Genomic DNA, 16,311 nt, shown 5'->3' on the forward strand with positions numbered 1-16,311 from the left:
CTCAGTGCAAGCAAAAAAAAAGAAAAAAAAGAAAGAGAAAAGCAGCAAATAGAAAGAAGAAGAACATACCCACATGCTACTGAAAATTAGAAGCAGTTTTAAGAAAGAAAAAAAAAAAAAAAACAGATCCATGTCGCAGAAAATGGGGAAGGAAGGTTAGAAATAGTGTTCAATGGGAAGAGATAGAACTTATATACACATTTGAACTAACTAAAAGGAAAAAAGCTAAGGAATAAGGCTGGCTAGCAAAGAATTTTCTGGGGAAATTGAAGGAACAATTGCGGAAGAGAGAACCCGCTGCCTTTTAACCTTCAAGTCCTGCAAAACTTTGTGAGAACGAGCTAAAGCCTCCTCAGCAACAACAATTTCAGTATCGAGGCTCCTGGAAGCCTGCCTCTGGAATAGCATATGGGCTAGTAAACGTAAATGCTCCAGTAAGAAGGACAGATTGAATTTTGCTTCTATGAAATCCTGCATCACTTCCCTCCATTCCAAAAGCTTTTCTTCAGATAAGGAGTCAAGAGAGGAATCCCTCAAAGAGATCAGCACAGCACATAACAGCTCCATCAGAATATTGCCTAAGAATACACCTCCCCTGAACCCACTAGTGAAGTCTTCATGGATCTTGAACAACCATTCCAGCAATGGCAAACCCTCCATAGGCACAGAGAAGCATAAGAAGTTACTAAAGGGAGGCCCAAAGCGATGAAAATGGCTTGCAGGGAGACTGTTGAACACCAGGAGATCAAAACGGGCCAGGAAAGCAGGGAGCTCAAAGCCATGATCTGAAACAATCACCTCTGGAGCCTCCCCCATTGTTGTGTCTCCACTCGCAGGAGTTAAGGAGCTTTTAACCCTCGGGATGATTTGGGGGGTCCCTGCCTGAGATTCAGCAACCTAGATGTTAGGAGCAGATTCCACAGCTACCCTAGGAACCAAGAGCTTAAGACCTTTGACACATGTGTCAGCACCTACAAAAATAAACAAAATTCAGAAAAGGGAGAAAGAACCAAGGAAGAAATGTAAAGTGGGAAAGCAAGAGAAAGCTAAAAAAAAAAAACAGTGTCAGCTCCCTGTGGCAGAGCTTCCTCCTCTTGCCCCTCGATTCCCTGGGAGACTCTGTGAAAGGACATACAACACGTTGGAGAAAGGGTGAGGAAACTTTGGCAAAATGGCTAAAGGAATGAAATGATACTGGGGGCCTCGCCATAAAAGGAAAAGGTAGGGGAAAAGTATAAAAAAGGGGGGGGGGGGGGGAAGAAGAAAGCACAATAAAGGTGAACAACACACACCTTCAGAACCCTGTGATTCCAAGGAAGGGGCAGCCTCAGGGGCAGATTAAGTACTGGTTTGACCTAAAAGAAGAACTCTAAAAAAAAAAAGATATTGTTAAGCATATTTAAAGGGGGTGAATGAGGCTCACCTACTTGTATGAATGAAGCTGCACCCCCCCCCCCCCAAAGTACTTTTTGCCTAACACAGGCTCAATCACAGGTTCAAGTGACATAGTTTAGGTAGGATTGAAAGTCTACACTGGCCGAGGATCTTGGGGAACAGGAGGCTGGGGAGCTTCAGGGTTTTAAGCAACTAAGGGAACAGAAGGCAGAATAGGCTGGACGTCTTGCATTGGCTGCCCAACCTCCCTAGTCATACCACCACTAGGGGGCTCCTCTTCCACCCCTGGGAGAACAGCAGAGGGAGTTCTAATCACTTCTTCCACAGGGTCCTACTAGTCATGGGAGGAGATACCTCCACCTGTAAAACGAAAAGAAAAGCAAGTGGCATAACATCACAAAAATACATAAGTGCAGTCATATGTACACAACACTAGAAAGAATGAAAGCAAACAAAAAAAGGCACGAATAAAAGAGGGTCATACCACATCATCACCAGAAGACTAACTCCTGTCTCTCTTAGGGTTTGACTTGCATTTAGATTGCAAGGAAGAAATCACCATTCATCAATTAAAAGAGAAAAGTGAAGACACAACAACAATAATGAACTACCACAAAATAAAAGAGAGAAAAAGGAAAGAGGCCTTGTCCTTCTCTCTCTCTCTCTCTATAGATTCTCCAATGGTCTTTGGTCTACTACGGGTACGCCCAGAAGGTCCTAAGGGAGACTAGGGTATAAAATCAAAGGACCCTAAAGAACCCTGGGCTGAGGAACTCACAGGAACTTGAGAGAAAGAAGACTCTACCTTAGTCTTCACTTGAGTCCTTAGAATTAAGGGATGGCCAACTTCCTTTCCTACTATAACGGGGCTCACTCTCTCGGGTTCCTCAGAAATTACTAACTGCTTCTGAGATCTTGCAGTCTTCCTCTTCTTAGTCTCAGGGGTAGCCTTAATACCCTCAGCATTTTCTTCAAGCTCAGCTCTTTTAACCTTTTCCTATTTAATCTTCTTTCCTTTACCTTTGCCTATGGGAGTGGTAGCACCAATTGCCTCTACTGCCCTTATTTTAATCGGCACACCAGAAGAGGTACCAATAATAAGGTCACACCCTGACCAAGTCTTCGAAAAATCTTGTACATAACATACCCAACCACCCTAGAAGCATGCCACTTCGCAAACCCTGTCTTGTTGCTTTTGGCAGCGGATACAATACCAGCAGTAGGGAGAGATATGCACCTGTTGGAGGTAGGAGCAAAGAGAATATTAGGATTGGGAACTCTTCCAATCTTGCCAGAACCAACATAATCAGAGAAGGACTTCTGAACTCTCCTCTAATAGTCAACTAAGCCACTGGAAGCAAAGACTCCCCTCTAAGAATTGGGCATAACAAATTGAAAACTCCTCCGCTACCAATAAGAGAAGGCCTGAAGCCTCAAGAACGGGTCCAGAGAAGGAGAGAAGGTACTACATCTTTAAACACTGGTGGGATGTCCTGATCAAAACCAAATTGTCGGAATACCTGGTGTGCTGAGTAGTGGGTGTACTTGGGGTTACTTGAAGAGGGCACTGGAAGCCATGAGGGATTAATACAAGCCAAGTAGGCCAAACTACCTTCATCACCACGGCGTAGATCAAAGGTATTTCCCAGAGAATTGAGAAAAGAAATCAATACAAAGTCACAGGCAAACCCAGGGCTAAACTCCCGAGGAGAACACCAACTTAAATGCCCTGTCTGATCATATAACTTAACCAGATTAAGGCTACCACCTTTCAAGTCCCCAACGAAAAATAATGGGGTGGCTGTCAGTAGAACTACCACACAAACCCTTAATTACATCAGGAGATCCCTAGAATTTATCTTTTACAAACTTCAAATTTCTACACTTTGCCAAAGTAACAGAAGAAAAATCCCACATGAATACCTGGAGAATGGCACAGTGTAGAGACGAGGTGATAGCATAGCAAGAATCGCCTTCAACTTCATCTCCATGAAACAGATCCAATTGAGAGTAAACATGGACCAAGAACATGGGGGCTAGAGGATACTGAGCACCCTAGGCCAATCTAATTGCCAAGAGGAAGAAAACAAACTTAACCCCGTACTCAAGGAACTCACTGAACAAAAACTTACTGAGCTAGAGCGCTAGGAACCTAGCTCGCCTGATTGCCTTGTCTTTCTCTCACAAAAGATTCAAGACCCACCTACCCATTCTGACCAGTTTCCCACCAGGAAAAGCAATACGCCCTCCAAAATGACTGAATAATTTGTCTTCCACTTCGAGATCCTCGTTAAAGGGGGGGGGTTTATAGGTCCTATAAAATCTAGCCTCCAACTGTGGAATGGATATGGAGCCACAGTTGGATGAAGACTTTGATGGCTGGTGTGTATTTCATCTCCCTGCCTTTGGCATTCTTGACACTTCTTCGCAAAGTCTTGAGCATTCTATTGCATTGTAAGCCAATAATATCCCTAGTGCAAAGCCATTTGCCATAACTTCCTACCACTAGGGTGTCCTGCTGGCTCCCCCCCATGCAAGTCTGAAAGAATGCCATTAATTTCCTTAGCCGGAATGCACACCATCCATCTCCCTTGGAAACTTCTCTTGAATAATTTCACATTTACCACTTTAAATCTGGTCACATATCTTCTTAACTTTTCTCTTTGTATGCAATCAACAAGCAATATACCTTGCAAGAGGTATCTCAAATCTGGTTCCTACCAATCTTCTTCCCGCAACCCATCATTAAGCACCTCTGCTTGAGCTAGAGGTACAACAGAACAAGTCTTGCAATTCGGTTATTCTTCCTTAACATCATTGGCCATTTCTAGCCAGAAGATCCCCAGTCTTTGCAATCTTCTATAGAGGCCGACATCGAGATTTACACCACAAACATGGTCAGTCCTCTTGCCTTGAGACACACTTCATCAGCAAACCTTCTACTCCCCTAAGAAACAAATCTCCATTGATCCAAAGGAAGTCTTTCATGTTTACTGGTAACTCTGGCCCAATACACTTCCCTTGAGCCATTGCTTTTAACGGGGTTTGCGCCAATCTTGAGTAAAACATAGTTCATCCTAAACTAAGCCAAGCTACTTCTAAATTCAGAGTGTCATCTTTTCTTTCTTCAGTACAGACTTGGTGGCCAAAGTAGCTAGCGAATCAACAAGTTTGTTCTCAACTTTGTTGATCACCTTATGAAAGTAAAGTGTTTCATAACCTTTTGCATTGTAGCTCTATAAGCAACCAAACTAGGATTCTTTACTCCAAAAGTTCCTTTAACCTGCTTTATTACCAACTTAAAGTCACCAAACACTTTCAACCTTTTTATGCCTAACCTTCTAGTAGCCATTAGCCTTACCAGTAAGGCTTCATATTCTGCTTTATTGTTAGAGCAAGGAAAATGCAATTTATAAGCAAACATGTGCTCTTCCCCTTTTGAAACGTAGATGACCCATCGAAATATATTGATCATTCCTATTCTTGTCACCATAACTTGCTATAAAGGAGGTGAAAAATCACTTGTCCTAACAAAGTTAGCCAGCAAATCAGCTACTGTCTAGCCCTTGATGGCAGTTGGCCATATGCATTCAATATCAAGGCATAATGTTAGGATGGCCCATTACGCCATTCTTTCTGATAGTTAAGGGCGTGTCAAGAGATATTTCATGGGATTAATATTAGTCACCAGCTGCACACGACGCCCTAGAAAGTAGTTTTTGAATTTCGTTACAGCAAAAGCTAAAGAGAAACATGCTTTCTTTGCAATTGAGTATCTTAAGTCTGGTCCCTTCATAAGCCTACTAATATAATACACCAGTCTCTCTACCCCTTCCTACTCCTAAACTAATAATGCTCCCAAGGATTGTTCTGTATTGGCTATGTACAACAGCAAGGGTTTCCCAGGTATAGGGGCTACCGTGGTGTGAGGATCCACCAATATTATCTAAATCTTCTTAAATGCCCCTTGACATTGACATATAAAGGTCTATCATCGTCAACAACTCTATTGACTAGATCTTTATTAGAAAAGGTGACTGAATCCTTTGCTTCCTAGTATGCCACTTGCATTAAGCTTCCTTCCACAGCAGCCACTTTATGATTCCTTTCCATCACCCTGGTCAATGCTTAGGCTGCTTCTCTCCTAGCCATTAGTCTAAGACCTATTCCTTCAAGAAAGGAATGTATTTTATCTTCCTGTTGGATTCTCGCTATCATCTCTTCATTTACTAATGACAGCGGTGCTGAGCTACTGCTAGCCATGTTCTCTGCTTTTTCTTCCATAGGGTCCTCATGACCTATGAAGAAAGTCATTGCCACATCTGGTCTACGCATCCTTGGATCAGCTCTCTTCCCAGTTTTGATAACCAAATCTCCCTTGGCTACCCTATTTCGGAAGATATTTCTCAAAGCATAACAATCCATAGTATGGTGGTCACATCTCCTTGATACCTACAATAAAGTGGATTTCGTTTCTCCTCTTCTATAGGTTCATGCTTACATTCAGGCAATGTCACTACACCATCTTTCACCCAAGCTTTTAGGATGCTATACAACTCTTTAATTGACACAGTAAAAGGAGGGGGAATACCACCTCTATCCCTCTTCTTTCCTTTAGCAACCTTCTTAGGCTCTTTTGTCATGGCAACCTCCACCTTCTTATTTTCTCTCCTCCACGGTTGTCTAAGAGCACTCACAACTTGTGAAGTTGAACCTTTTAAAGGCTTCCTTACGAACATACTTGTTCTTCTTGTAGCTTCTACACGTTTTGTAAAGCTAGAGATTTGAAAATTCTCTAAGTAAGGCCGATATTCATACAACATACCCGCGATACAAACATCCACCAGCCTTTCTTTCTCTACAAGATCATAACACAGTAAAGAGAGATCTCTAAACCTGCGAATACACTCCAACAGTCCCTCAGACACCCTTTGCTTCTCGTGTTGCAAATCTGACAACATGAGCTTTTCCTCCAAAGCAAAGAACTTTTTCATGACTGTGTTGCCAAATCGTTCCAACTTAGAACTGACCCTGGTGCAAGACTGGTGTACCAAGTAAAAGCTCGGCCTTCTAAAGACTTGGAGAACTCTTTGAGCCTCAGCTTATGTTCATAAGAGTGAGCTGTCAGCACATTTACATACTGCCTGATATGCTCTCTAGCATTCCATATAGGAGATGTGTAGTTAGCAGGATAAAGTTTCCCAGCTATCTCCTCAGGATAAGGAGGAGGCTTGATATCAACATAAACAGGACTTTCCATCTTCTTAGTTTTAAACAGGATAACATGTATATCTTCCCTAGCTAGGTAAGGAGGCCCTAAGGACCTTGAAGACCCTGAGGTATAGTTGTCTCCAGATTTAAGGACTGAAACTCTACCCACATGGCAGCTTGAGAATGTTGAAAATCTTCAATGGCAGCCATGATCCCCCTAGTCTCACGACGACCAGTCTCTCCAGAGGATTCTACCCCTTCGGAATGCATGGATATATGGTCTGCACTTGGTTCTGACCAATGGTTCTCACCCACACCAATCAACGTCCCAATAACCATCTTCTTCCTTAGAGGCATGAAGGAAGTGACTACAAACAAAGGTATATAGGATACAACTCAACAAAACACCCTTAAAGAAGAAAATAACCAGAGATCCCTAGTGGAGTCGCCAAATATGTACGTGCAAGTTAGATTTGATCTTATTTATATAAGTAAAATAAGTTATCTAACAGTACATTTACATGAGAAAGCTCTAAAAGATGCAAGCTTTGACATGACATGCAAACAAGAAATAAAGAAAGCCATGGTAGGACATGAAAAAGACACACATTTAAACAAGAAGAAGAAGCTGATCAAGAAAACAACACAGGATGTACGTAAAAAACTCTAAAGAAGGGATAAAAACCACAATTTGAGCAAGAACAAAACATTCTTGCTTGGCTTAGCTTGTATTATGTAAAGGGAAAGAGATTAGTTTACAATGAGATTGCCTTTTTCTCCTACCAACTCTCTATTTTCATCTCAAAATATCTAGTTGGTATCTTGGGTTCTTGCCCTAGAAGTTCAGCTGCATATTCCTTTAATACTCTAAGGAACATGGCTAGATACAAGGACAGGTGTCAAGTCATCATATTCTCTCTCTTGAGATCTTTTTACAGTTGTGATGCTATCTGCTGACTAAGTGATAAGAATTGCGCCAACGTGAGACTAGGACCTACGAGTAGGTAGTTTTGCCACTACTTATGAGACAAGTCTTGGATATTGAGAGGGACATTAGAAGTACTATGATTGGTACACATGTTCCTATGGTGACTCATGGTGTACTCAGCCAATAAGGGGTGTCCTCATAGTCTTTGACCTTAGAAGGTCATTATCTCTCTTTTTGTGAGTGCTTGAGTACCATGTCAAATGTAAATCTTACTTTCTTCCCAAGGCAATCACTCCTTCAGCACTAACCAAGACAAAATCTCTTAGCCATCACCTACTCTCCCTTGCCTCACAGGTGCTCCATGTGTAGAGTTCGGATTCAACTGCTTACGCATTCTCCCATGTCTTAGTGGTGTTATGTACACCTAGGAAGATAACTAAAAATAAAAGTAAAAATTTTAAGAATTAAACTTAACATATTAGGTAAAGAAAAATAAGTAAATATTTAATATAAATTATATCCCAATCTACTCAATGTTAGTAATAAATTTTGCAATGAAAATATTCATATTTGAGAAATTGCACCTCAAGTTTGCCAATTTCATCAACATTTTCATCTTTAATAAAATATATATAGTCAATAAATAATTAAAATTTTATAATTATGACTATTATGTTAGTGAATTAAATTACCTTTAAATCCATATAACCACACAGCTTCCACATTCTAAGGTAAAAGACAATAAGAATTTTACTTCCATTGCTAAAAGTTGATTCAAGAGCAATTGTAATTATAAGAATGCTAAAAAGATAGCCATTAAAGAGGGCTGAAAAAACCGATTTTTAATTCTCTTTTTATTAAGAGAGAATGTCCAACTTTGTATATTACTTTCAAAAAAAAGAACAAGCAATTTTTTTACAAAGAAAAAAAAAAATCTCCTTTTTATAAAACAGGTTGGTACGGGATGAACACTACCATTAGTAATATCCGTAGTTTAGCTGCTAATTTCCCGTTTTCTAAGTTTAGTTGGGTCCGGAGGACTAGTAATTCTGCAGCCCATGTGCCTGCTAGACTTGCCTTGAGGCTGTCTGTAAGTGAGATTTCCCTGGTTGTTCTTCTTTAGTTTAATGAAATTGCAGTTTATAAAAATAAAAATAAAAAATAAAAAATTTTAAAAAGTTGGGTACAGGTAATAGTCTTTTTATTTCTACAAATTGGGTTGGGTTAATGGATTGGGATCCAGTTTTGCCAAGGCTAGTGATTGCTACTACCAAGACACCAACAAAGAGCCAATGAGCCAAAGTGGCCTGTTTGGTCTCTTAACTCAAATTTACATTTTTACATTTTAAACAACATTACATATATTTTTACGCACTTCTTCACCCATACGTATTTTAAAAAACTACAAAAATCTCATCTCAAACTACTCTACCAAACACCCCTTCAAATTTAGAAGTGACTAGATGCATATCACTACGCATCAAATCGTAATATACAGTCTCACAAGTTGGGAATGTACAACAATAATAGGACTCAGTGCCCACTTCATAAAAACATTAAGGCCAGACAAAGTTGAAAAGGACTTAAGCTATTAGGTAACAACAAAAATGATGAACACACCCTCTTGTTCTTTTGTCGATTACCCCGGCCCAACAATTAATCACTGGCCAAACGCATAGAAATAGCAGAAAGGGTCCAGTTAGCTTGGTCATGGAAGCTCCCATATATGAAGACAAGCATAAAGACAGTGCCTCTCCATAAACTGAAATGATGACTGCGACATAGCTAGACACTAATATTAATAATAGTTCCTTTGATCCTTGAAATGAGTCCAACTCATTACAGTTTTAATTCCTTGTCTGCTATCCTTCACGAAAAGATAAGACAAATCCATTTGCTTCCTTCCCCACGCTCATTAAGCTAAAAATGTGAAGGATAAGGCAATGGTCCCAAAAAGAACATTACCTACCGTTCCTCCCAAGCCTTCCTATGTGCTCATGGTCAAGGACCACCTTCATTTTTCTTATTGCGCCTACGCTTGCTTGTACGAAAAATATGGTAGTTTTCATGTGCCTGGGAATTAGTTCTAGACTTCTAGGTCATTGTTTTAGGTTTGTTTTCACAAATCTCACCTTTAGGATTAATTTATGAGTATCAATTTAGTCTCTTTATTTTCAATCAGAGCAAATTAATCCTAATATTGAGAGGGGAAAGATGGCCAAAAAATTTCTTGAAAAAACCTTACCAAAGCTACAAAGTCTTTCAACCTCTCCAATTTACATATACTTAGAGTTTGTTTGAATACCGCTTATTGCTAGAAGTTGAAAACTGAAAACATTGTAACAAAATAATTTTTAAAAGTGTGAATAGTACCGTAAAACCCAGTTTTAAAGTTAGATTTGTATTTTTCCGTACTTGCGGGTCCCGCTATTCACGGGACCCAAAAAAAAAAAAAAAAAACGCAGCACTAGAAATGCGCTATCCAAACTCACACTTAAGAGGAATTTTACCACCCAAACACAAAGATCATCAACTGTGTGTTGGAGTACTAATTAGAAACCATAGAAACAAGCCAAATCTTCAAGATGCCTTAAAATAACCAAGAGATTGGTTTGGTAGTTAGCATATATGTCGATTACAGCATCAAAGAACTGTGAAGACACAAGGTTAAATTTAGCAGTTGCAAGCAAGAGCGATAAGCTTGGGTATAGTGTCTCTTTAGTCTTTACATGTACAGGAAATTTTGTAAGGGAGTGTGTATCGCAACATTCTTCATTGTGGATTTGATGAGTTGGGCTAAGCCCTAAAGTGTTTCTCTAAATTGAATTTTCACTTCCTGAACAATTCCTTGTCTTAGTGTGAGTGAGTTGTTACGTGATTGTTATGTGATGAAGCTGAGAAGTTCACCAATGAGTCGCACAATGCCCTTTTCGCTTATATGTTAACTTGCACAAAGCAAAGGAGAAAACCTATCAAAGGGCGCCGGTGTGGTGCCGGCCAAATACCCTCCGAAGGTCAAGTCAGAAAGTATTCTCACAACTCTAGAGTGCTAGAGAGGGTAAAATAATGCGTACCTTGGTTTGTGAGGGTATTAGGGCTTTTATAGTAGTAAAGGGTTGACATCTCTTTCTTGGTGCGGAAGTCTTTTCCTTATAGGACTCTTCTTGTAGAATCCTAAACGTGATGGACAGATCTCCTCCTTATAGGGAAGATCTTTACCAAATATATAAGATTTTCGGAGTCCAACTAGCGCAAGGACTCTGTTTAGGGCCTTATGAGAGTGGGCCAAAATATCCCCACTAAGGGGTCCAACAGGCCCATGGCTAACCAGCCCACCTTCCTTCGCTCCGTCCGTATCCGGTCCGTCCACACGAGATCCGTCCACTAGAGGCCCGTGCAAATGACGGGCTCGCCCATCCTGACGTCTGTGGACAATATACGACCCGTTCAACCACAAAAGGCATCCTAGCGTGTATTTTCTCCCTTTCAGTTGCCTCTTCACCCGATGGGTCCGTCATGCATAAGAGGACGGACCCATGGGGTGACGGATCTAAAACTCGGTCATGTCTCCATGACACCTATGTCCGTGAACTTTCATCCGTACAATGCTGGATCAGGAGCTAATGCATTAATTAGCTGTGCCAAGTGTCATCCTGTCAATGGCCGTTGTTTTGGAACGAGGCGTCGCTTCGTCTTCCGTGCACCTCCCTTATAAATACCAATCCCCCGCCTCTCATTTCCCCACTTGTTGCTGGAAGAAAATTGTCAGAGTGAGTCTATCACACCTGTCAGAGAACAGTCCATTCACTCACATACCCGTCGCCTGCCACATCTTGCTTCAATCTTCTGGTGAGTTATTTCATATCCGTCCTCTTTTAATTTTCTTTAGCTCTTATTTATTTCTTTACTTCATGTGCCCGTCGTTCTTTCCAAACCCGTCAGAGTCTTAGGTTCTGTCATTACCTGTAGGCCATGTCTAGTGCGTCGAGTAATCAGTCGGTCGTTCGTGATAGGGCGGATTACGAAGGGGTATACCCGTCACGTCCCAAAGACCACGACGTCCCGAGCGAGAGTAGTCCGTCATCATCCTCCTCGTCCTCAACACATGAGGGCCTGGAGATGATCGAAATCCAAGAGGGATCAGCTGACGACGAAGAGCAAGTAGTTAGGTCCGTCGTGGGAGCTGATGGACTTAGGGAGTTCATCTTGCCCCCAGAGTGGACGGTACACACCTTTACATCCACTATCAAGGAGGGCCATTTTAACACACTTAGGGTCCGCTACCAAATCCCAAACCACATCCCACTCCGTCTACCCTATAAGTCAGAAAAATGTTATTACGAAGGAGTTGACGGAGTAGGCGTGTACGAACAGGTGCTTAAAGCTGGCCTGAGATTTCCGTTGAGTTCGTTACACCGCTAACTCTTAAACTACTTAGGTATATCCGTCAGCCAGGTGTCCCCTAACGCCTGGAGAGTTTTCATCGCGATGGAGGTTCTGTACGGAGCCATGTCGGACGGTGGGAGAAGGCTTACAATAAAAGAATTCCTCCATTGCTACCTTTCGGACGAGATAGACAAATCGAGGGGCATGTATAGCTTCGTTCCTAGGAGCCCCGTCCTGAAAGTAATTTATGAAACCCCGGACTCAAGTAGAGACTGGAAGAGTCGTTACTTTTTCATAGAAGGAGATGATTGGATGTGTTATTTAGGGGAGACGGACTTCATGCCCGTCGACACAGTTTGGGGCATTTTAAACCCATCTGGTATGGCCCGTCATAAATGACTCCGTGCAGCTTAATAATTCTTATAATGTTTCTAACGTCCGTCCTCTTTGATGCAGTTTGACGGCGTCCCTAAATTACACTTGAGGAATTCAATTTCCTTGAGAGAATTTTTTCAAAGACAAAGCCCGAGGAACGGACGTGGGCTAAGCTCGTCAACCTCAACACAATCCACTGGTATTGTGACGGCCCTGAGCCAACCCCGGCAGCTTTAAAGTACGAGAAGCAGACCCGTCTATGTGAGTCCGTCGACCCTTATGACTTTTTTTTTTTTTCTTTTACCGTCATTATTATTATTTCTTAGTCCGTCAACCTTTTTCAGAGATGGAGGATGCAAAAAGGCGAGCAGCCATAAGACTCCAGGCTGCGAAGAACAAACAGACTGGAATGGACCCCATAGGGACGGGCTCCAGCAAGCAAAATTTAAAGAGGAAGTTGCCCGTGAAGGGTGACTGTCCACCAAAGCAGCCCAAGGTCCCCTTGGAGCCGATCGTCGGCTTGATGGCTGAGGGGAGTAAGTCAGTCACTCCGGCAAAGCATGGTGCGGGCAAGGGGCTGATGACGGGTCCGTCTGACGAGCAAAAGAAGCCACCCATCTTGCTCCGTGAGGATTCCAAGTATGCCTTGGAGAGGTTGTCGTCGATCATTACCACCGATGACTACGAGGATCTTGGGAATCACTCGACGGAGGTGATGGGAGAGATGGGCCTCTTCAACATTGCTCAGGTAACTACTCCGTCGTCCTTATTCCATCCATTCATTGTTCTCTTAATATTTTACTTATGCATCTTCGTTGTCCCTCAGGTTATGATTATGATGAAAGGTTTGATGGGACGGTGTCTTAACCACGAGACAACCATTGGCCGGATTCGTGGGAAAGCCAAAGTGATGGAGGAGGAGCTGCTCGATCTCAGGGCCTGGAAGGCCGTCCAGGAGAAAAAGCTAAAGATGGCCGAGACGGCCCGGGACGAGGCCATCCAGCTGACGGACCGTCTAAAGAGAGACTTGGTGGATAAAGACAATGAAGTCCGTCAGGCCAAGGAGGATATTGTACGCGAGTACCGCGACTCCAACGCCCTTATTGCGGAGCTGAGTCTTGTTTTCAACGACGGGTTCGACGATGCTCTCCGTTAGGTGAGGGCGTTGTACCCAGAGATAGACTTATCCACCGTCGCCGTCACTGCGCCCGAGTCGTCAACCGCCCAGCCCGTTCAGTCGGAGGATACTGATGCTCTCTTCGACGAGAACGTCTCTGTCCGCGAAGCTCCTATGGATCAAACTGCTGCGGATAGCCAGGCCAAAGACGTTGGGGACCGTCCAGCTGAGGGAGATGGAGCTTGACTTGTAATAACTTAGTCTTGTTTGATTATTCCTTTTTTTTTTTTTTTTTTTTAAGTGTGGAACAATTTTTAACACCCGTCATGTTTGTGGGGTTTGTATTTACATTGACCGTTCAGTATGTTTATTTTCTGCAAGGTCTGTTGACCTTTCGTTTTATCTTTGTGGAATGCATGTTTTTTATTTTTAAAGCGTACTTTCATGTTAAAATGAACTCCGTTCCGCTTATATGGTTCCTCCGTTCATTAATCGCTTAACCAAAGGTCGTTATCTCTTAGAATGATTTGTGTGACTTTATGGAAATACCATTTGCTTTTGAATGGTCCGTTTATTAGGTAGGCTTAGCTTATTGAACCCGTCCATCGGGTAGACTTTGCTTATTCCATCCCCTTTGGATGATCCGTCCTATTTGCGGACGTTATCCTGGGTCCGTCCATTATGTGGACTTAGTAGTTACCGTTCATTTAGGTTGATCCGTCCATTTGTGGACGCTGTTCCTTGTCCGTCCACTATCCGGACTTATCTACCAGCCTTTTTGGGTGATCCGTCCATTATGTGGACACTATTACTTATCTGTCCACTATCTGGACTTAAGGTTTTCATCCTTAGTATGATCCGTCCATCCTGTGGATAGTCTTACTGGTCCGTCCATCATCTAGACTATTAAGATTTTCATCCTCTTGGGATGATCCGTCCATATTATGGACAGTCTTACTAGTCCGTCCATCATCTGGACTATTAAGGTTTTCATCCTCTTGGGATGATCCGTCCATATTGTGGACAGTCTTACTCGTCCGTCCATTATCTGGACTTTAATGTTTTCATCCTCTTGGGATGATCCGTCCATCTTGTGGACAACCTTACTAGTCCGTCCATCATCTGGACTTAAACGTTTGCATCCTCTTGGGATGATCCGTCTATCTTGTGGACAATCTTACTGGTCCGTCCATTATCTGGACTTGGTTTTCATCCTCTTGGGATGATCCGTCCATCTTGTGGACAGCCTTATCGGTCCGTCTATTATCTGGACTTAGGTTTTCATCCTCTTGGGATGATCCGTCCATCTTGTGGACAGCCTTATTGGTCCGTCCATCGTCTGGACTTTAATGTTTGCATCCTCTTGGGATGATCCGTCCATCTTGTGGACAACATTATAGGTCCGTCCATTATCTGGACTTAGGTTTTCATCCTCTCGGGATAATCCGTCCATCTTGTGGACAGTCTTTTTAACCGTATGATATTGAATTAACTAGATTAAGCAGGAAAAATTTAGTAGAGCCTGAAAGAAGTCTTTATAGGAAAAAGGTGCCTGCCCCCTTGGGCTTAAAAAGGCACTGGTAGAGAGATTTGTTCAAAGTAAAAGCATAGAAAAATAAATAAAAATAGTTGTTCAAAGCAAACACTACTAAAAACTTTAGAAATAAGCTGGAATGCTTGGGGGGGGGGGGGGGGGGGAAAAAAATAGTGTAATCCATTACAGCATGTCACTGGTTAATCAACAAAACATGTTCACAATATATGTAACATGTTTGCAATCAAGTTGTCACTTCTTCATCTCGAAAGGTTGAATACGACAAGTGCCAACAACAATGTATTCCGGTTCAGTACTGTGGACAATGAATTGGAGTTTTGCTTCTTGCTTATCTATGCCACAAGATTGGTGCCTAAATAAAAGCATTTTCATGAGGTGCTTTTTCTTTCATCAGATTCCCTAAAGATTTTTGTTGCCTACGATTCTAAGATCACATAGAGAATTGTTTTGTAAGACATCACCACATTCATCTCATGAGTACAATTATATGTAACGTTATCCATGACAAACTAAGGTCAAGGATCACACAAGAAATAAATTCAAATAAAGTGAACCTGTGATACAAATTGAAAAACATTGTTTAAACCCCTAGGCAGGCTTACTACCAATTTTATGCTATTAAAATTTACGTGGTAGTTAATTAACCAATTTTAAATGTAATGTGGATAAAGCAAATACATAATGAAAGGGAGAAAATACACGCTAGGATGCCTTTTGTGGTTGAACAGGCCGTATATTGTCCACAGACGTCAGGATGGGCGAGCCCGTCATTTGCACGGGCCTCCAATGGACGGATCTCGTGTGGACGGACCGGATACGGACGGAGCGAAGGAAGGTGGGCTGGTTAGCCATGGGCCTGTTGGACCCCTTAGTGGGGATATTTTGGCCCACTCTCATAAGGCCCTAAACAGAGTCCTTGCGCTAGTTGGACTCGGAAATCTTATATATTTGGTAAAGATCTTCCCTATAAGGAGGAGATCTGTCCATCACGTTTAGGATTCTACAAGAAGAGTCCTATAAGGAAAAGACTTCCGCACCAAGAAAGAGATGTCAACCTTCTACTACTATAAAAGCCCCAATACCCTCACAAACCAAGGTACGCATTATTTTACCCTCTCTAGCACTCTAGAGTTGTGAGAATACTTTCTGACTTGACCTTCGGAGGGTATTTGGCCGGCACCACACGGCGCCCTTTGATAGGTTTTCTCCTTTGCTTTGTGCAGGTTAACATATAAGCGAAAAGGGCATTGTGCGACTCATTGGTGAACTTCTCAGCTTCATCAGTTGGCGCCGTCTGTGGGAATCGTAAGAAGAAAGCAGTCAGATGTTGCTTCATCCCTGAGA

General features: G+C 42.2%; 1 protein-coding gene across 1 annotated transcript; it reads right to left on the reverse strand.

Moving 5' to 3' along the window:
- Positions 1 to 225: 225 nt before the first annotated feature.
- Positions 226 to 816, reverse strand: LOC112005397 (uncharacterized). Its single transcript, XM_024037643.2, has one exon. The coding sequence runs from the start codon at positions 814 to 816 to the stop codon at positions 226 to 228; it is 591 nt and encodes a 196-aa protein (XP_023893411.2).
- Between the last annotated feature and the right edge of the window lie 15,495 nt (positions 817 to 16,311).

Source organism: Quercus suber, unplaced genomic scaffold (genome assembly GCF_002906115.3).
Source record: "Quercus suber isolate HL8 unplaced genomic scaffold, Cork oak 2.0 scaffold_680, whole genome shotgun sequence".
In the NCBI taxonomy this organism is placed as follows: Eukaryota; Viridiplantae; Streptophyta; class Magnoliopsida; order Fagales; family Fagaceae; genus Quercus; species Quercus suber.